Source organism: Archocentrus centrarchus, chromosome 9 (genome assembly GCF_007364275.1).
Source record: "Archocentrus centrarchus isolate MPI-CPG fArcCen1 chromosome 9, fArcCen1, whole genome shotgun sequence".
NCBI classification, from domain to species: Eukaryota; Metazoa; Chordata; class Actinopteri; order Cichliformes; family Cichlidae; genus Archocentrus; species Archocentrus centrarchus.
In genome coordinates, this window is record NC_044354.1 from 11,574,179 (window position 1) to 11,596,271 (window position 22,093).

At 39.8% G+C, this 22,093-nt stretch overlaps 1 protein-coding gene across 1 annotated transcript in view; it reads left to right on the forward strand.

Moving 5' to 3' along the window:
* Nucleotides 1–2,070: 2,070 nt before the first annotated feature.
* ntrk2a (neurotrophic tyrosine kinase, receptor, type 2a) overlaps nt 2,071–22,093 on the forward strand; it is a 104,003-nt gene continuing 83,980 nt past the window's right edge. Inside the window, exons 1-9 of the mRNA XM_030738185.1 lie at nt 2,071–2,179; nt 14,189–14,322; nt 15,472–15,604; nt 15,852–15,923; nt 16,120–16,347; nt 18,339–18,365; nt 19,671–19,682; nt 20,848–20,879; nt 21,219–21,318. Of these exons, the coding sequence (XP_030594045.1) occupies nt 2,071–2,179; nt 14,189–14,322; nt 15,472–15,604; nt 15,852–15,923; nt 16,120–16,347; nt 18,339–18,365; nt 19,671–19,682; nt 20,848–20,879; nt 21,219–21,318 (847 nt within the window). The remainder of the gene's footprint in view (nt 2,180–14,188; nt 14,323–15,471; nt 15,605–15,851; nt 15,924–16,119; nt 16,348–18,338; nt 18,366–19,670; nt 19,683–20,847; nt 20,880–21,218; nt 21,319–22,093) is intronic.

Here is a 22,093-nt window from a genome sequence, read left to right on the forward strand (position 1 = left end):
AAATGAAGTCCGCTGCAGGTTAACAGGATTTATAATTGATAGTCAAATCTTGATACAGAGTCAATATAATTAAAGTTTGATACTTATATACTTAATTAGTGCAACACTTAAGGTTAATTGTGACAATCTGTGACATGTGGGGAAAACCTTTAATGAGAAAAAATACACAGGCTTATTAGTGTACATAGAAACAGATGCATGCCATTGGTTGTTGTAACAACAATTTTCTGCTTTGCTTTGGTGCAACAAACAGTCTTATTTCCTAATGTTTGATTTAATTTCCAGGAATCTGAAAGATAACAACCTGTCATCCCTGTCCTGGAGGATATTCAAACACCTCAACATCTCTTATCTGTGAGTTCAGAGGAGTCTTTGCTATCAATCTTTCTATCTGTGTGTGTGGTGTGTGTGGTCTGTCGTTCTACCAGTCACTATCAGAGTCTTTAGATAAACGCACACATATAGCATCTGTAAGAACATCTGTTTTTAATCTTGAAGGTGGGTTTATTGTTCCCTTCAATCTTAAATTTTCCTGGAGCAAGAAATTATTTTTGAATTTCGATGTATTTAGATAAAGTGGAGCCAGCGAGCTAAAGGCTGATGGGCTGTCGATAAAAAAATTAAAATAAAAAAAAAAAGCCCTGTTTTTCTTGCTGTCAGGAAGTAAGTTCTTCATTAAAGTTGCTGGAAGAACTGTGTTTTAAAATAGTTTGACTTTTGTTAGCTTAGCTTAGTATAAAAAGGAAACAGCTAGCAAAATTAACAGAAGGATCAGAAAAACTAAAGCCGTGCTATAGTAGAAGTCACTTCTTTTAAGATTACCTGACAAAGTAATCGTGATTACAAGAGTCCTGGAATCTACCCTGCTGCTTCCAGTCAAGAAATAATCATGTAAACACCAATGCATTGTGCTCGTAGTTGCTTGGAAGATGGTGATTTGTCTGCAAACTGTAGTGAAACTTGAAAAAGTGCCTTTGAAATGTGTTGGCTACAGCGGTAAGGCAACTTTTACTCTGAAGGTGAACAGTCTCCATACATTTCATAGTTTCACTGGTGCTTGATGAGTAGTTTCAAGTGTTTGATGACAAGTGGGTGTCTTCCATGCAAACTATGGGTGACCGCGACAACCTGCTACCAATTAAAGCAATCACAAGGAGGTTTTCAGTGCTGCACCATCTATCTCTTTGCAACCAGTATCACCTAGTGACTAGCAGTAACCTCCAGCAACTGCTCTCCAAGTGATTGGGGAATACAAATTTTTCTAATGATTGGTGGTTGCCAGGAGTGACCAATGATTTCTAGGACAGTCACAATCAAATTGCCATCTACATATGTTGAAATTTACATTCACATTAACCAGTTACCATAACCAAGCCAGGAAGCTCATAGATTGAAACAGAATTCAGAAATAGTGACGTAGTCACTGCAGGATGGTGAGGTCAACTACAAAATAACAGGAACTTGGCAACCTTGCTTTATATTTAAACACAACACAGTTGGCAACCAACGAGTTCCCTATTGCAAAGAAATATGTTGCAGGAAGCAGTCGATTGATTGCAGTATGTTGGCAACTATCGGTGTAATTAGATGAAGTTATTTGCAACCTTCGGCAATCTGTCTGAGAGTGAATGCACTCAGTCTGAGTCGGAATGTGATTGTTTTGGACGCAGGTTGCCACCCACCAGGTGACCTGTCCAGTCGTCTAGCAGAAGGTACCACCAGAGGTTTGAGGTTGTTGCACTTTGCAGTTTTCTTAGCTTTTCTCTCTGTTTTATTATTTTTACATTTAAAGCTAAATAAGCTATCAGATTTATGGTCTAAGCATACTGAGCATATAAACGTGACAGTGGGATCAACTTTTAACTTGACAAGGAATAAGCAAATCCCAAAACACTTAAAAAACTGTGGGAGCAGGCTTTAAATAGTTAGAATTCAATGTCTGTTACTCTTTCTTGCTTCGAAGCACTCTGCTCTTCACAGTTTTTCACAGTGTGTGTGTTGTGTGTGGTGTGTTTGTGTGTGTGCGTCTAGGATCCTGTCGGGAATCCTCTCCACTTGCTCCTGTGAGAAATGTGGATCAAACTGTGGTTAGGAGAGGAAGCAGACATTCAGGAGCTACGCTGCATTGAGGATGATGGAGCGCGCAAACTAGCTGTCCACACTGACATACCTAACTGTGGTAAGGACACACACACACACACACACACACACACACACACCACACACACACAACACAACACACACCACACAACACACACATATACACGCAGGGTAAGGAACTCGGAAAAAACATTCAGACGCTGTAGCAGAGTGTTAAAGCGGTGAAGCAGCACCTGGAGGAAAAAAAAATCAATCCTAATAGTTTCCTGTGCAAATATTTTTCAAGCGCTTGCTTACATTTTGTGTGTTCCCTATGTATTTTTCATGTGTCTGACACATCTGTTTTAGTGCACAGTTTGTATAAATGTGTATGTGCTTACGTCAGTATAAAACTTGATATTGTAAGACAAATGTGCAAGTGCACAAGTGTTTTGTCATTCTCAAGAGATGTGGGGCTGAATGAATAGAGAAACTGAAGTTACTGTTAACACCTAAGAGAAGAAAACTGTACAAAGAGTACAATTCATGCATTGACTAGCAGCCTCTGCATTAATCAGTAATATATACCTACTGGTATGTGAGTGGGTGCTGCAAGGACAGCATTTCACTTACACGGAGCTTTCATACTTTCCACTTTCATAGGCCTTAAAAATGTTGTGGTCTCTGTGTGTGTGTCACCAAAATGCCATCAACGCTCAACAGACTGATATATCTTTGTCCAGGTTGGCATTTTTCTCATGTGATGCAGAATTTAGTTGTCAGATGGAGGAAAGAGAAATGACCAACACACAGGCTATGCATGTGCTTGTGTGTGTGTGTGTGAGGGTTTTGTCATCCTATAACTGTTGGCACAACATATATAGAAAAGGTCACTGCACATTGTACAGCCAGGTTTAGGCTATAGGCAGGGGGTATGCTTAGCTCCACTAAACAGGTATGTTAGCCTTCTGATCAAAAGTTTAGAAAAAACAAGCAAACATGTAAGCATACTCATATTCCTGTTGCTCTAAATTCAGTGTCGTTCCAGTTTACCTGTTTTAGCTGCCTTTATCCTCTAAGATGTGTTGTAATGGTCCTCTCTCTTAAATGTAATGATCGATTAAAAAAAAATGGCTGCAAGTTCTGTTAAAGCTGTCAGAGATTCTCCCTCACCTGAAGGCACTGGGAGAGAGCCCACCACTGTGCTCATGCATAAACATTTCAGTTTGGGGGTGGCTGTGGCTCAGGAGGTAGAGCCAGGAGAAGGTCAGTGGTTCGATCCCCAGGTGCTTAGCCTGCAAGTCCAAATATCCTTGAGGAAAAATGCCAAATCCCAAATTGCTCCTGACATATCCTCATAGTGTGAATGTGTGGCATGACAGAAGGCCCTTGTAGTGTACGATAAAAAGTTATGTAAGTACCAGTCCATTTACCAATTAGATGTTATTTTCAGTATTCTTGCTTCTATAGAAGCACATGTCTTGTATCTTGTATCATTATGATTTATCGATGTTTTTAAATGTGCTAGATTAACCAAAGGAGAGAGAGAGGAGCATCATGACATATCTTATAGTACATGCTCGTTTGCTTGTGGTAAAAAGCTTTGTTTGTACCAGTCCATTTACCAATTAGATTGTGTGCTTACGTTTAATATGGGGGGTGGCTCATAATATTTAGATCTGGTGACTGTGCAGGCCATGGGAGATTGTCACTTCACTTTCATGTTCATCAAACCAATCTTTCAACCATCTCTTGCTGTGTGTATTGATGCATTGTCATCCGGATACACGGCACCGCCTTCATGATACAATGTTTGAACCATTGGATGCACGTGGTCCTCCAGAACGGTTCGGTAGTCCTTGGCAGTTGACGCCCCATCTAGCACAAAGATTGGGCAGGGAATGCCATGATATGGCAAACATCACTGATCCACCCCCATGCTTCACTCTGGGCATGCAACAGTCTGGGTGGTACGCTTCTTTGGGGCTTCTCCACACCGTACTCTCCCGGATGTGGGGAAAACAGTAAAGGTGGACTCATCAGAGAACAATACATGTTTCAAATCATCACATTGTCCACACCCCAAGATTTGCGCTCCTGCACCATTGAAACCACGTTGGCAGGGCATCGAGTGACCAAAGGTTTGGCTATAGCAGCCCGGCCATGTGTATTGGCCCTGTGGAGCTCCCGACGGACAGTTTTGGTAGAAACAGGAGAGTTGAGGTGCACATTTAATTCTGCTGTGATTTGGGCAGCTGTGGTTTTATGTTTTTTGGATACAATCCGGGTTAGCACCCAAACATCCCTTTCAGACTTCCCCTTGCGTCCACAGTTAATCCTGTTGGATGTGGTTCGTCCTTCTTGGTGGTATGCTGACATTACCCGGGATACTGTGGCTCTTGATACATCACAAAGACTTGTGATGTGCAGCAACAATTTGTCCTCTTTTGAACTCTGGTATGTCACCCATAATGTTGTGTGCATTGCAATATTTTGAGCAAAACTGTGCTCTTACCCTGCTAATTGGACCTTCACACTCTGCTCTTACTGGTGCAATGTGCAATTAATGAAGATTGGCCACCAGGCTGGTCCAATTTAGCCATGAAACCTCCCACACTAAAACGACAGGTGTTTCAGTTTCATTGTCAAACCCCTGTATTTATATGTACACATGTAAACCAGAGGAGGAGATGTTTAATGAATGTATTACATATGTTTCAGTAAATGTTATCTATTGATTATTTTCCTCTTGTTTTTATTGCAGCCACTGTGAGCATTTTGACACACACACACACACACACAACACCACACACACACACACACACACACACACACACACACACACACACACACACACACACACACACACACAACACAATCTGGGGCTGGTTTTATTTTTGAGGTTTACCTGTGTGTGTTAACTGTGTTGCGCTAAATAAATTCCACAGATATTGCCTGTTGCTTTTCAGCCTGTAGAAGCCATCACATGTCCATACATAGCAGCCATACATAGAACTTATGGACAGATTTTGTGTGGTGTGCCTCCCCAGTGCTTTCCTCCTCACATGCATAGAACAATTAAATATCAGTTCAGCCATGATTTTGTTTATTATGCTTATCTTTATCAGAGATCATACAAAACCTGTCAGAAAAGGAACTTGAACATTTGCTTCATCTTTGTGGAAATTGCCCATCTATTATTTCTTGCTGCCCATCGTAATGCAGGAGGCTGGAGCTGGCCCCAGTTATACAGAAGATTTATAGAAATATATGATGCTTAAAAGGAACATTTGTGTGATTCAACACACAGATGACATCAGTGAGTCTGAAAGTTGCTGACTGCATATATCTCTGTAAAATGAAGTGTTATAAGACCATCTGCACTGTGTCCCATAGCACCGGTGACCTGCTGTCACACAGCAGATTTCATTTCCTTTTCCACTGAATCATCATGTTTTGTTCTCTAGGAAGAAAAAGGAAAGAAAAAAACCCAAACTTTTCTTGATTTATGGAAAGCTGCAATAAAATAACCAAACACGTCAAAGATTATCACATTTTAAGAGCAAGAAAAGACACTTTCCTCAGATTTAATTTGTTTAAGCTGCCGAGAAACACAATTAACATTATAATAAAGATTAATGTTTTATTACAATCCTGGACATGCAATTACTTACAACACAAGTGTAATGTCAGGGTAAGTATCCTTCCAGGACAAGCTTCTACAAAACCACAAGCCTTTAATGCTTATGCGGAGTGTTTATGAAGCATGAATATATAAATGCCAGCAGTTATTTGACACTTTATTCTTCCCTTCTTTATATCATCTGTATGAATTTTTCATGAATCATTCTATTTGGACACTCTTCTTTCATAAGCGGGGTCAAATTACAGCGTGGACCTGTCTCTCAGAGTCTGACCTGCTCTCATTCTCTGGATTTGTTTGGTTTTCTTCAAAGCACACACCGTATCTGGCAGGAACTGACATTTAGAGCTTGAGTTTTGAACAAAGCAAACAAATAAAACTTGTTCTCGCCTGAAGGATGGCCAAATCCACCCCAGTTTGTTTTTGTAAGGTGATGTTATAAAGGAATCTTCATGTGTGACTTAATTTGTATGACATACTAAACATCAGTCAGACTTTACAAGCTCGTTAGGAACCAAATTGCCCCCCCTAATCGCTGTTGTTTGCGGAGAAACAATCTGGAGGAGAAAAGTAGCTCAGGGGCAAGCAGGACGCTCAGGGCAACAAACAATAAGTTAGCTTGCAGGAAGCTAACAATGTCATTGATAACTCCTATTGATCTGTCCCTGCTACCTCCCCTCCATTAGCAGAGGATATTTTTGGCATTAGCACAGTTACAAGCAGGGCCTCTGGAGATGTGGGCGGGGGACCCCCCTGGCAGAGGTGACATATGAGTAGGAGGACATGGTGGGGCTGGGATGCCAAATAATGCCCCAGGGCAAACAGTGATACACCAAAAAAGATCTTTCAGTCTGGCCAAACTGCTGGCCTCTCCGAGCACATCGTTCCTTCTCTTTAGTTCGCCATTTTCCATCTGTCTGTCTGCTTCATGTAAAACCTTTCTGTCTGTGGGGCTGAACATTTCTGAGTGACATTATGAAGAAGGCACAAAGAGGAAATGCCCATTGATGCCCTCGGGCTGACACTGATCTCACAAGCCGGCCTCATATGATTCTCTGTCTGTGTTTCCCCATGGACTGTTCATGGTTGGAGCTCCGCCCCGAAAGGCTTTCATTCAAACACACAGACTGTTCACTGTGCAAAATAAAACATCAGCCGTGTCACTCAGCAAAAATGTTGGCAACTGCAGGTGTTTAACACTCCAACTGTTCTTAATAATAGGTTAATAAAAAAAAAAAACCCAGCCATATTTAACTCCCTATAAACCTTTAATTTTGTGTCCTTCCCTCAGTTTCTTCTTCCTTTAACATCTTGCTTGTTAATGGTAAGAACGGTGAGTTTAAGCTTTTCTACCATCACTCTTATGACACCTTTAGCTTCTGCTAAATGAATCAAATTCCATTAAAGTTAATAACTGAAACCAGCTGTCCTGAGCAAAGGGTGCTTTTTCCATGCCACTGTGGAAATGATAGCAGATGATTACCAGATCCCTGCTGGGCACATCACAGCACAGGTGCACTCTGCCTTCATCTGGTGTCTCTCTCAGTTAGTCATTCCAAGTCAAACACATAAATGACAGACACATAGTCACTCTTTGCCCTTAATCATCTAGTTTTTTTGATTGCTGTTCAAAGAATTTTTGCCTCTGTTCCCATCATTTCCTTTTTCTGACTTAGCTGGCTTTACCCTCCAGTTTGTGCACTGCCTTTCTAATAGTTGTGTAAATAAATCTAAATTCAGCAGCACAAAACAAACTCAAAACAAGACCTGATGGAAGCCATCTGGTCTGAGTTTGTGGGCAGGAATGTTATTCACACATGTGAACTTTCTTACATGTTAAATAGGTAAGGAATTAAACACGACACAAAAGTTGTGATTAGTAAATGAAATTGGCAAAGAAGTTGGGAACCATCAACGCAAAAAAACACTATCAACGCAATGTGGACCAATGAGACAGATGAGGATTGTATTTGTAAATTGTAACCTTGTTTTTTTTGAGGTAGGTGAAGTTGAAATAATGTGCAGTTCTGCTCAATTCAATTTAATTTTACTTATATAGTGTCAAATCACAACAACAGTTGCCTCAAGGCACTTATAATGTAAGGTAAACACCTTTTCTGAGAAAACCCCAACAATCAGATGACCCCCTATTTAGTGACAGTGGGAAGGAAAAACTGGATTAACAGGGAGCCAGTGAAGAGAAGCCAATATAGGAGAAATATACTCTCTCTTTCTAGTCCCTGTCAGTACTTTGGTGCAGCATCAACTGAAGACTTTTCAGGGAGTTTTTAAGACAACCTGATAGTAATGAATTACAATACTCCAGCCTAGAAGTAATAAATGCATGAAGCAGTTTTTTCAGCATCACTCTGAGACAGGATGTCTTTAATTTTAGAGATATTGCACACATGCAAGAAAGCAGTCCTACATATTTGTTTAATATGCACACTGAAGGATATATCCTGGTCAAAAATGACTCCAAGATTCCTCACAGTGTTACTGGAGGCCAATGCCAACCAGAGTAACGATCCGGTTAGACACCATGTTCTAAGATTTTTAGGGCTGAGTACAGTAACTTGAGTTTATCTGAATTTAGAAGCAGGAAATTAGAGGTCATCCAGGCCTTTATATCTTTAAGACATGCCTGTAATTTTGGGATTCTTCTCTTCCTTTTAAATGCATTCTGCTGTCATTTTGAAGTTTTGATAAGTGAAGAACTCAAGAGAGACTGAAGGGTAGTCTGTGGACAGAGCATAGTTGGTCAAAACAATTCAATAAATCGTCTTTACTGGAAATGTAAGAAAGTAAGTACTAAGATTTTGAAATGGCACAGAAAAGATGTCTTTTACTTAGCGTAACCAGTTAATGTGAGAAGGAATTACAGCCATTCACATTTCAGTATTTGTGTCTAACCTCTAACCTTAGATGATTTTAAGCTATTTAAAAATAACCATGACTTAGCCTTAATTTACTTACTGTCCCAGGTGTACCCTTACTTAAGTGGTTAAAATAACTTCTGTTTGAATGTACAAGCCTCTAGCAGTTACAGTAAAGTTATGTGTTTGATTCCATACTTCCAACACTCCTGTTTCATCTAAAAGTCATAAATTTCATTCTTTATACCGCTGCAATTTTCTTCATTCCCGGCAGAGAGACTTTTTACCATCACAGAGGAAACAGACCAGTGTTTGCAGGTGGTACGTGTCTAATAGCAATCCACATGAATGACAGGACCTGTGGTTTCCCAGCAGAACATTGCCAAGAGCATAACACTGTCTCTGTTGGCTTGAGTTCTTTCGGTAGTGTATCCTGCTGTCATCTCTCCTCCAGGAAGATGATGCACACACAAACTGATGTCCATGTGAAAGTAAAAGAAAATGTGAATTTGTCGGCTCTGACGCTCCGGTGCCCATTGTAGATACATTCAGTAGTGTACATAGGGCTCAACATGGGTACTCTGAGTGGTCTGTAGCCGCGTTCAGAGCAAGCTGCGATGCACTATGTTCTGACACCCTGATATCAAAGGCAGCATTAAGGCTTTAGCCTCACACCACACACAGGCCAAGCATAATGACCTTTTGACCATGTTTTTTGTTGCCAGTTCACCAGTTGTCCTTCCTTGGACCACTGGAGGCAAGGATACTAAAAAACTTAAACATAATTGAAATGTGGCCTTCTCCAAATGATAAAGCTAAAAGAGTGACAAATAGAGGGATTCCAAACCTTCAAATCATCTGATCTAACATCAGTCAGGTGTCAGCCTGATTGGCTGTAATATCACACAAGAGATTAGTAATCGTTAACACATCATCCTCCTCCCTTTGCCTCTGCATCATTTGGGAAGCCTTCACAATGCAATGATAGCTTCACTGTGCATGAACGGCAAAAGAATCTAGAGGCAAACTTGTTGCCAGATTTTGTGTTGTGTGTCTCCCCGGTGCTTTCCTCACCTCTATCTGTTTTATTTTTGTCAGAAATCTTTCTGTCTCTGTGTCTCTCAGAAATCACATCGTTACGGTGGAGAGGAAGTAATAAATGCAAATATTTCTCTAAACATCAATATAAATGTGCCTATTGTGGCCTATAACAAGAGCTACAATAATGGCGTTGAATAATGCTGTCGCTGATATGGTACTTGTAATTCATCACCATTCATAGCACATGATCCTAGAAAATGAATGCAATATGGATTCAGGTGTCAAGGAGTGTCAAGGACTGGTAATATGCTTAGGTAATGTGATGTATTTTGCACTCATTCATTCTTTAAGCTTTGATAGGTGAAGTTTTCCCCACTTCTCTACCTGCTCTTTTTTGGCTGAAATACAGTCTAGTGCAGCACTTTAGGGGGCAAAGTTTAGCAGAGCAATGCCACCGTTTTATTTGGCAGCTTTGCAAAAGATTTTAATTGTCTTTGAAAATCAATTCCATCTGAGCTTTCCTCTTTATGAGATTGGTCTCATAAAGTCGTTACACTACTCGTTACACTCACTTTTGCATTACTCCGTAACATGACCTCAAATGCACCGTTACATATTTATTAGATAACCAAATAAACCTCAGGCTACGTCTTGCACACTGACCACAGTCAGTATTCCCAATGAAGACATACACACGATCTTTCTTTCAGTGTTTGCACACGAACACAAAACTGACATCACTGAAAAACAGCCAAAAGAGACTTCAAAGCAATCATCACAATGATTCTCCTGTAGAAACAGGAGAGTGCAGGTAGATGCTTAATGCTGCAAACCTTAACGCCTGTAATGTTACAATTACATGTGATTACAGAACGTAGCAATGCATTGCATGACTGCTCATCACTGCCTTTGTTACCTGTTGGAGATCAGTCTCCGTCTGCTGGGCTGGCATTGGCATGCACTCAGCTATAACATCACTCTGTGTTCTTGGCTAGCTTTGAGCGTGCATGCTGTCTGCACAGTTGCCTGCAAAGAGCCAAAGTTGTGTCAGCAATGCAATGCCATTGTTCCTGTCCCGGAAACGTCACTCTGTTATACTGTCATGCAATAAAAATAAAAGTAATGTCCACATCTCCACTCCTCAGAAGTTGTAGACTGCTCCACCATTTGCCTCCTCCCTGCACACAAACGGCAATAAGCTGACTGTAGCACAAGTGTGCAGGAAGAAGAAAAAAGCATATTGGACATTTCTTTTCTTTCTATCAGCCCATTGTGCAGATAACTGAAGAAACTTGTAATGCAAGTAACAACATTTAGTGTAATGCATTACATGACTGCATTACTGAAAAATGGAATATGATAATAGCACCTCGTTAGTTTGGAAGGTGTTACATCCAACACCGCAAAGGTAATGGTGATGTGAACAAATAAACAGAAATATCATGTCCTGGGCCTTTTGACCCAGAGTTTTGAGGGTTTTGTTTGGACTGAATACTTATTTAATATTTGATTACTGGTTTTTAGTTGATTATTATTATATTTGATTTTCATGTATCTTTAGCCTTTAGTTCTTGGTTGCAGTTTATTTCCATTTGCATTCTGGTTAGAGTTTGTTTAGTATGTTTGTTTCTATGTCACGTTTGACATAGAGCCACTGAGTGTGTTTAGCTTGGAACTTCCTGTTTATTGTGATAGCTGGTTGTATTCTGTGTCTTGCTTCTAATCTGACTTTCCCTGTCTCATTGTCTACCCAGGTGTTTCCAATTCCCCTGATTACCCCATAGTGTGTCTGTGTGTATAATTATTAATTTTTTTTTCTTTTGTCGTGGCATCTGTGTGACTTCCCTGCTCTTGTTCTTTTCCTCGTGTGTGTATTTTTGATTTGGTTTACTTCCTTGTGGACTTTTTGTGTTTTTGGACTTCCCTTGTGGACAGTACTTCTGGGTTACCCTCACCTGAAATAAAAATGTAGCTTTAAGTTATTTCCTGCCAGCTTGTGAGCCCTGTGAGTCCTTTTACCTGTGCACTATGGCAAGCAATGTTATTTATTGTCAGATCAGCCTTACTAAATATGTGTTAAAATTAACATAGCTACCTGAGAGAAATTAAGCTCCACTTTTTAGACATAATTCACATGCAGTAAATTCCAAAAGACTAATTTTCTGCATTATTTCCAGGTTTTTATGTACCAGCAAAAAATTAATGTAAAACAAGTGCGAGTCATGACATAGATGCTACCACTTGGATGCGTGCCCAAGATGGAAAAACTCTGACAGCCCGAGTGGATGAATGAACAATGACACCTTTATACAAGCGTGAAGTCCAGAGCCATGTGGAGAAGACATACACAAAAATACTCAGTTGACTTTTCAGTACAAATCTAAATCCTGTTGTTGCAATGAGTGTTTGAACTACAAGTACTGACAAGTGGGAAATTAAAAGCAACACCTGAATATACCAGCAGAAAACCATCGCAATTCCAGATGCTTCTGTCAACAGGTCGAGGGTTTTCATGAGTACAAAATAATGTGACTCAAATGCCACGGCCACAGCCATCAGTTTTGAACCCTGTTAAACACCTGTGGAATATTATGCTTCAGGACTGCACAGAATTTTTTTTTGAAAAAAAGCATCAAATCAAAAAAATGAGGCAATATCTGTCACCTATTTATATTTCCACTAACAAAGTGTTCAACCATATCACTCATTCATGGATCTATGTGAATTTGTAGATTTTTGAGCTTATCCAAGGCACTGCATGACTTCATTATTTGGTTAAACTTCCATCCATTCATTTCATTTCTTCCGCTTATCCAATTCAGGGTCGCAGGGGGGCTGGAGCTTATCCCAGCTGCCATAGGGCAAAAGGAAGGGTACACCCTGTTTGAAAAAAAACCTCAAACAGTTTGAAGTCAGTGTGCATCCATGAGCATTTTTCTAATGAGTACTGATGAAATCTTAACTGCTACTGAGCTTCCACGTAAACAAACCCACCTCACTGACCGCCACACAGTTCAGCCATATGCTCACTAAAGGTTTGGCTCAGTACTAGTAACAGAAACATAACTGGCCTTATTTTGTCAAAGACTTAATGAAAATCCATTTAACTAGTGTCTGGCTTTGCTACATTAGTATGAATGTTGTGCACCCTGTGCAGAAACCCGACTGCCAGTATTTCCTCAGTAGTGGCTGTAGGTGAAGTATAGCACAGGCTCAACACTGATACACGCACTGTGCCACGTAATCACTGGTGTTGTCACAATCACAGGACAATCTGATGTCCATAATTACAATAAAATCTTTTCAGTCCCACTTGTTGATTCAGAAAACATCTAAGCAGCTAAAGATTCAGGATCACATACTGGCATGGATGATTTAACTACCATAATTGCCCATGAGGTCATAACTATCCTGCTGCACTTACAAATCAAAATCACGGTGGTTTGCAGAGGTTTTATGCTAATTTGTTGGCTTCAATGGGAGAAGTGTGTATGTATCTGTGTGTGTGTGTGTGTGTGTGTGTGTGTGTGTGTGTGTGTGTGTGTGTGTGTGTGTGTGCGTGTGTGTGTGTGTAATGGGCAGCCTGTAGATGGCTGTAGTGGCAGTAGAAAGCTGATTTATTGAGAGCCTGTTAAGATATGTCATTCTGATATAGTAGCTGGCTGCCACCAGTGAAATGACTGGTTTTTACTGCGTCTCACAGTGATTGAGTGGGTTGCCGTAGTGATAAGTGGGTTTCCCTGGTGATAAGCATTCTGCAACGGACAGAAGAGGTTGGAAACGGGGGTTTGATAAGAAATCTGTCCAGCTTTTATCTGCAGTAGCTGTCGACACTCTTCTCTTCTCTTCTCTTCTCTTCTCTTCTCTTCTCTTCTCTTCTCTTCTCTCTTCTTCTCTTCTCTTCTCTTCTCTTCTCTTTCTCTTCTCTTCTCTTCTCTTCTCTCCTCTTCCTCTCCTCTCCTCTCCTCTCCTCTCCTCTCCTCTCCTCTCCTCTCCTCTCCAATGATGTTATTGGACAGGGGACAAGAGTGGCAAGACTCTGATTGAGTCTGATTGGTCATGCTCAGGTCACCTCCTGGTCAGCTATGTAGACACACAAACACACACACAGACATGCACACACACAGTCTTCGGTGTCTTTGCTTCGACAGGGGCTTTAGACTGTGTCCAATCAATTTAGTAGTTGGGCTGCTGAAGACATGCACTAGTAATCAGTGTAACCATCACTGTGTTTGAACTCTGTCTCTTTGTCTGACTGTTTGATTGGGGTGAGTGTGCTTAAATGAAAGCGAGAGAAAGAGAGCGGGAGATTGAATTTGAGGTCTTTCTTTGTGTGTCTCCATGGTTGTGTGTATGTTTGCCTGCTCTCCTCTTATTGTCGAGGTTCTTACGTGATTTGTGTTTCAACTGAAAAGACAAGCGGTGGCCTTGAATCCTAAGTCTGCTTCCTTCCTTTCCCAACCCCTTCTTCCCCTGTCCTCTCGCCATCTCTAAACTTTACGTTCTCCTCACCCTTCTCTCCTCCTTTCTGCTCCCTGGTTGTATGTAGAGGTTCCCACGGCAAAGTTAACCCCATCCAATGTGACGGTATCGGAGGAGGAGAACGTGCAGCTGTCATGTACGACCTCTGGTGTGCCATCACCTGAGCTAATCTGGGATATGGCAATTGTCACCAGCTATGAGGTTAGGTGACACACACGCGCGCACACACACGCACAGGCACACACACACACACACACACACACACACACACACACACACACACACACACACACACACACACACACACACACACTTCAATATTTCAATGATCAGACAGTTGTCATGATACTGTTATTTTAGTATTCCTACTCTGATCGTGTTACTGAATTTCAGTTGCTTATCTTTGTTGAAGATTTCATCTGTTGCAATGCCCCAAATCCTTGCGCTGCAAAGTCAAGGGATAGGCTCCATAAAGACGTGAAGATGAATGCTGACCAGGCGTGATAAGTTGCTGCACGGTCGCCCATTACTAGATAAATTTGTTCTTAGGCACGCAAACAGTGGAAGCTACCTTACACGTCAACAACAATCAAAGTCTTACATGTAAAAGTGTACTGTAACTTCCTCTTAGAATTTCTTTCCCCAAAGACAAAAGCATTTACAATATTCACATTTCCATATATTAAATACTCAAAGTAACAAAAATGCAGATTTGCTGAGATTTCACAATTTATCCCTTCACTTGTAGAGCCAGAAATTAATTCAGTACTCAATCAGTTTTGATAATTCACTGTCTGTTATTGTCATTTTTCAAGCTAAAAAGAAGAGAGACCTTAGTTGACAGTTTATGAGGAACATGTAAAACTGATGCTGTCTAGTTTGTGAATCCTGCAATAAAACCTGCCTGCACAGATTTTTTAAGAGGCACTGAATCATTTCTTTTTGTGCCATTGAATCGTACTGTGTTGCACTGGCAGGTGTTTCTAATAACTGTTAACTCACTGATTTAAATGGAGTGGACAAAACATTAGCAACACATCTCGAATAAATCAACATATTTTGCAGTCAGAGTAGTAAAATCCATTGTTAGCAATGAAGTCTCATTCACAATGTATTAATGTTAACATATATTTTTTTCCCTCCTGTTTAAAGTCCTATGATCCAGAGTTTCTAATGATCAGGCACATGCCCAAATAATTATCAGTTTGAGCATTATAAAGGGCAGCTCAGACTTAAAAATCAATTTTTACTTCATGTGGCTTTTGGAGCTCATAACAAGTAAACCACTGATCAAAAATGCTGTAACACGCAGTAATTTCTTGTTTGTATGTGTGCTCTTGTCTCACTCAGATTGTGACATCAGGCCAGGTTTCGGTGCTGCGGCTATCCAACGTGTCTTCCCTGGATCACAACAGCAAGATCAGCTGCACAGCTGAAAACATTGTTGGAGGGAAGGAGTCCTCCGTGATGCTGAATATACTATGTACGTTTATCCTCTGGCAAACTGCCCCAATTTAGTGAAGATTAATGTGTCAAAGCACCCCTCAATGCAGCGTAGTCTTTAAATCAGAGAATTAAAAGCTTGAGAAGACAACGGTTCTTCTCATCTTTTAATCTGTGTTCTTGCATGCTTCACTAGTTTTACCTTGGCCTTATGTTGCTTCTTTCGTTTTTGTTTGTATTTCACACTGTTGCTATTAAACTCTCTATTCTCTCTGCTCTATGATCAGTTCCTCCCAAAATCACAAAGCTGAGTGACGCAATCTCAGATCATCACTGGTGTATTCCCTTCAGCGTGACAGGTATGAGAGATGTCCACATAATCTCATTTAGTCATACTTTGATATTTGCTTTCAGTGATTTCACAAGGTTCCAACTTTTAATACTTTCCCTAAATCACAGCAGTGACTGCTTAAACAGAGTCATGACATCTTATTAAATAATTAAAAACTAGTTAAATTACTGGTTCTCTTGTATTGCCTGTCATTACCTCTCCAGGAAACCCTAAGCCAACTTTTAAGTGGTTTCTGGGGGATAAGGCGGTGGAGGAGACTCTCTACATCTCCACCAGGATCCATGATTATGCTGAGAGAGAGTACCATGGCTGCTTGCAGTTGGACAACCCCACACACATTAACAATGGGCGTTACACACTATTGGTTGCAAACCGCTATGGCTCAGACCAAAAGGAAGTTGAGGCTCACTTCATGCACGGGCCTTCCGGTGGTGAGACGCAGCATGTTGTATTTTCCATTTCCACACCCATATCATCAAGTTTTTTTTTTTCAAGCAAATATACTGTTTTGCTTTTTTCTTTGTCATTTTTAAATTATTAATTTAAATATTAAATTATTTAAATTATTAATTGAGAACATGTTTTAACAGTAAACATTAGTAACAAACTAGACTATGCAATTTCTGGAGAAACTGTGGTGGGATTATTGCTACTGCTGGACTTCTTTGCTGGTTGCTACTAAAAAATTGAAGCTAAATAGACTAAAAAAACTGAAGAGAGATAGCATTGGATATTTATATACTGGTCTTCCATTAAGAAACTGAGGGCTTTTATTTTGAAAATACCACAGCAACCTAGTCCCTGCTGTTACCAGTTGTCAGGGTTGTTCTGTGTTTTCCATAAGTATGTGTGCATATGAGAAAGAGGCAGATAGGAAGAGCTTTAATTTTGAATGACACTGTAACACATTTGAAGCTGTGACTCCCATAACTGTAACAGAGTCAGGAACACTGAATAATTGTGTCTAAATAATTGTGTTGTGGACCTAATGTTGAAAAGCTCTTCTCTGGTGTAAGAATACCCAGAAGAGTGTCCAGACACAGAAATAACGCACAAAAACAAACAAAACAGAGCGCACCGAAGTACCAGGGCATCCATTCGCGGCGCCATCTTGGTTGGTCTTATTTGTTTTTTTCTGTAAGCACGAAGTACCGCAGCAATTTCCTAATGCTGTGAACCTGTTCACCCATATGGCAATAAAAACCTTCTGATTCTGATTCTGATTCTAAATTGATTTCATGATGTGTAAAAATTGTGAGAGTCCCAAAAAGTTGTTCTGTTTTTTTGGGGGTTTTTTTGTTCCCAGTGTAGACCCCCCAAAAGGGGTAGCTTCAGCTTTACTCCAAAAATCCAAGATCAAAATATAATGGATCTCTATGGGCAGATAGATGGCACTAATCTCATTCAGATGCCTCCAGGTCAAAGAGTAGAAGTCTACTGGCACTGAGAAAGACATTGTTTGAGAGAAGACACATTTTCCAAATTTTTAGTCATACAATGATGCCTGGAAATTGAAAACGTGAGCTAAGGAGTGGGTTAGAGATAAAATTTTCCAAAATAATCCACTCTAGTGCCAAATATTCCACCCACTGAAGTTATTATTTTTTGCGTGCATTAATTGTTACATTTTGGAATAATATCCATGAGAAGAGAGAATAAATGAGCTGGCTGTTTTCATATTTGAATGGTATTTCTGTGACAAATAGTGCAAAACTAGTTAAGTGCAAAACTTTTTTTTCAGTACAACATACAGCAGACTGCATTTTTGACATTTTTATAAATTGTATATTGATAATACTTCCAAACTTCTCTTAGTCTGTACTGCGTGTTTTTTTTAAAATTGTCTTACAGCCCTTTAATCGTAAGGCAAACCTTAAGAAATCCCCTCTTACAGTTACTGTTACTCGCGGGAGGAAAATCTTTCATATGTCTTTGCGGAATTATAACCCACTGATAGCTGTCATATACCTCTGTTCAATAAATAGGAAATGCTTTTGATTATTACCACAAATAGACTCTTTCATATACTTCTCAATCACCATCCTGATTCACCATGATTCTGTTTCACACTTCAAGTATTGATGCAGACTGTGTATATTTTGCCATCTGGGTTATGTGCATTGATTTATAATGAGGGGTAGTTGTTGGCATGAAATCAGATAAAGGAATGCTACACCAGCAGTGTTCTGTTTTAAATCTGCAATCATTGGTAATTAAGGTGGAGCATCTGAAAGGAAAAAAATCTAGCTGATGCTTTTATTCTGTGTCCACATATAGTTACATATGTGTTTGACAGAGACAGAAAAGGTACATAAGGCATTATTTTGTCACACACACATGAGGAGTGAGATATTTTATGGTGATGGAGAATGTTGGTTGTGTGAAACAGATTTCATCAATGTAACTTCTTATTCTTTTACAGCAACGGATACGGATCCTTACTATTATGGTCAGTGATATTTCTCTCTCTCTTTTTTAAAAGTGCAAATCTCTTAAATGAAACATGTCCAGTTTTAGATCAGTGCTTTTTATGTTTAATATTCAGCAACATCCAGGGGTTAAAGTGGGATTTGGTAGGTGCGGGAAACCTAAGTTCAGGTGTAGCAAGGCAGCAGTTTAAGATTTCAAAAACTTCTCTGCTGGTAGTTGTACTTCCACCACGATCTTTCTATCTTTAGGACCCAACCTAACAGCGTCCAAGGATACCACAGTCTGACCTGCACATGTCCAACATAGTCAACTCATCACTGTAAACTGGACCAACACAGCAGACTACCCAGCACTTACCTACCTGCACTTACTGTCTAGTATAAACTTTGAATGATTACCATCAATTAATTTGCGTTCACAAACATTTTAGAATTTGAAACATTCAGATAACTTCATCATCAGGTCATGTACAGATCCAAGATCTGATTAACAAACTCTAAGTTGAATTTAAAAAAATTACATGTAAGCTTTAAATTTCTAGTTTATCAAATGACACTTGTTGAGCAGTCATTGCCTTAGAAAATAATCTCTCATTTTCCTCTCATGTCCTCGCTATCTTACATTGTTCTCCATCTCAGAGAGTAAAATTATCACACATTAGCATTTTATTTCTTCCCCGGGAAATACAGCCACTCTGCCCTTAGCTAGGAGACAAATTATATGTCTCAAACTGCACAGAAACAGTTTGTGTGTCAAACATACTGAACTGTTCGAAATGCTTAATTTTAAATTACCTTCCACTTCAAAAACATTACTCCGATTACGCTCACTCCACTTCTGTAGCGCTAGCTAGATCAGGTACCTCGAACATAATTTTACATCTGAACTGTGGATGCATCACAGGGGTGAGACTTAGCTGTCTCTGTGGCATCAGCTAAAAAGACCACTTCAGAAGACTGAAATCACTTGACAGCATTGTGTAGTAAACTGCCAACCAGATTTAATTACTCATTAATTGAAGGTACCAGAATCCTGGTTAAAGTTCTGACCCACTTTAGCCCCTAATGACATTGCTAAACATAAAATACATTTTTAGAAATCTTCATCTCTTGTTCCCCGTCTTCCTCTCAAGTTGTTCAGGGGTTACATACTCATACACCTAGGGTGTGTGCATGTTTTATTTTTATGTTTTTGAAACAAACTCATGGAACAGGTGTGATTGACAACAATATTTAAGAAGTGCATGTCTTAAAGTTGAAATAAGTTTTTGTTTGAGACCTAATTGTTGTTTGTTTCTTTCTCCTATACCTCCTCTGTGCAGCAGATATACCCACAGGTACTGCCATGTCTTTTGTTTGCTCACTCTTATCGACAAGCAACACAACCAAATGAATTATTTAGTCTAGTTTTTTTTTTTTTTTTTTTTTTTTTTTTTAGTCTAGTTTTTCCATTTGTGCACATCTTCTACCAAATTTGAGAGCTATAAAACAAACAAACATGCAAAAACAAGTCAAATTTAATGGCAGCAGCTGTCACTTTGTGATATTTGATCAGTTGGTTTTGTATTAAGTCAGTAAATTAAGTAAAACTTCACTTGCTTTGCTCACATGGACAAGCAATTTGTGCTTAATTGTTTCTATTTTTTAAGGTAATTGTCTGTATGGCAACAAAAAAGGCTTTGAGGAAGAGGTCAGATCAATATGACTGATGAAGACTATCCTGGATAATGAGACTGGACTGTGAAGTTCTCTAAATTTAACAGAGCTATATAGAGCTACAACCCCCACCCCCCCAGAAAAAATTATTTTTTTTTTAAATCTGACCTCATGTTGGACTTGCTTCCACACAGTCAAATACTTCTGTAAAATGCTACTCTTGGTGTGCTGTTGCAAAAGGGGCTTTTTTGAAAAGCATAGCTATATAGATAGATTTAAATACCTGGGGTCAGCCATCCATAGCAACGGACAGTTGACAGAGAGGTGAAGAAGAGAGCACATACATCATTGTGTATGATGTATGTGCTCTCTTCTTCATGGTGGCACTGACAAAAAGACAGGAGGCTGAGCTGGAAGTGGCAGAGCTGAAGATGTTTTTCATTGGGAGTGACCAGAATAGACCAGATTAGAAATGAGTACATCGGAGGGACCGCTCAGGTTGAGTGCTTTGGAGACAAAGTTAGAGAGCCAAGGCTGAGATGGTTTGGACATGTATGGAGGAGGGATAGTGGGAATCAGAGAAGGCAGATGATCTGCTGTGCGACTCCTAAAGGGAGCAGCTGTAAGAAGAAGATGATGATGATGAAAAAGAAACTTTAATATTTTAGCTTACTGCATGTTAGAACACATAGACAATTTTATGCTTCAGATGGCCAGTAAATCCTATAGTATGGATTGAAAAGATATCTTTGTATGATGTGGAGTAAAAAACACTCCTTCACTTGCCCTCAAATCACTTCCTGACTGCCTCTTCCTCTCTGATTTCTCTCTCTCCTGCATCAATAGATGCCCCTCCTGTGGATCAGGACAGAGTCGCTGTAAGTCACTTCTCACTGTTTTCCTACACCTCTATGGTTTTCCTGATTGCCACTGCAAGTTATTTATGGTTTGTGCCTGTTTCTCTTTCATTTATTTGTGTTTCCTGTCTAGAAACACCTGAGCTGGCTCTATTTTTATGTTATGCGTAATTGAATGAACCCAACACATTGAAGATAAAGCAGTCCTTAAGAAAATCTGCCTTTCTTGAACAGTGATATAAACACAGCCTGTGGCCTATACCTTTTGTTGTGGTGGGTTTGGCATTTGGCTTTGTGTAGCTGTCAGTGTGTTTGCTCAACTCTGCGGTAGATTTATAACCCTGATTTCTCATTGTACAGGTGTACGTGGTGGTGGGCATCGCTGCTGTAGCCTTCACTGGTTTCCTTCTAATGCTGGTTATTCTCAAATTTGGAGGAAACTCCAAGTTTGGCATCAAAGGTAAGACTTGCTCTGATTTCCAGTGGTGGCATCCAGCATTTGTGGGAGAGGGATCAGGAGGTTTTATTTTAACATGGACAGCTTCATGGATACACGAAGAACATAACCTGTCATTAATTGGAGGGATTTGGCAGGTGGGAGAGCTTGTTTTCCTCAAACATGAACTTTGAATAACACAAAATGAAAATAATTTTATATGCAGGTAATCATGTATCCATGAATTCTTCCGTTTCTGATGGAAACAGCTGCTGTTGTGATTACGTTTCTCTGGGTCTCAGTTCTGCTGGTGCATAACACGCATGTAGACTAAAATGAACTCCTGTAGTCTTTGTCCTGTTGATGTGAAACTACTTCAGTACTGTAGCCACTGCTGAAGCCTCCACACGCACACTCATACACACACCATCTATCTTTTTTGCCAGATTGTTTTTGTATGTTTAGAACAAGTGACTTCTGCATTGGCTACAAGTGTCACTAATCTATTTCCTCCTTTGGTATTTACCATTCTGACTTACTACAGCAGATTTGTCTTTGCTTTTCTCATGTTGATGCTTGGCTCAGATTTTGTCTTTCGTCTTGTAAACTAACAATAATCACTGAACAACAGTCTTTCAATTTTGCACACTGTACATGTAACAGTGGTCATGTCTCTTTTTAGTGCAGACATGTTCAGTGTGTAGCTATATAACCATAATCAGTCGCATTCATCTGTAATTCTGAAATGATAGACACATTTTTCTGAGTCTTTCATTCAGTAAAATTTCATTCAGTTTGA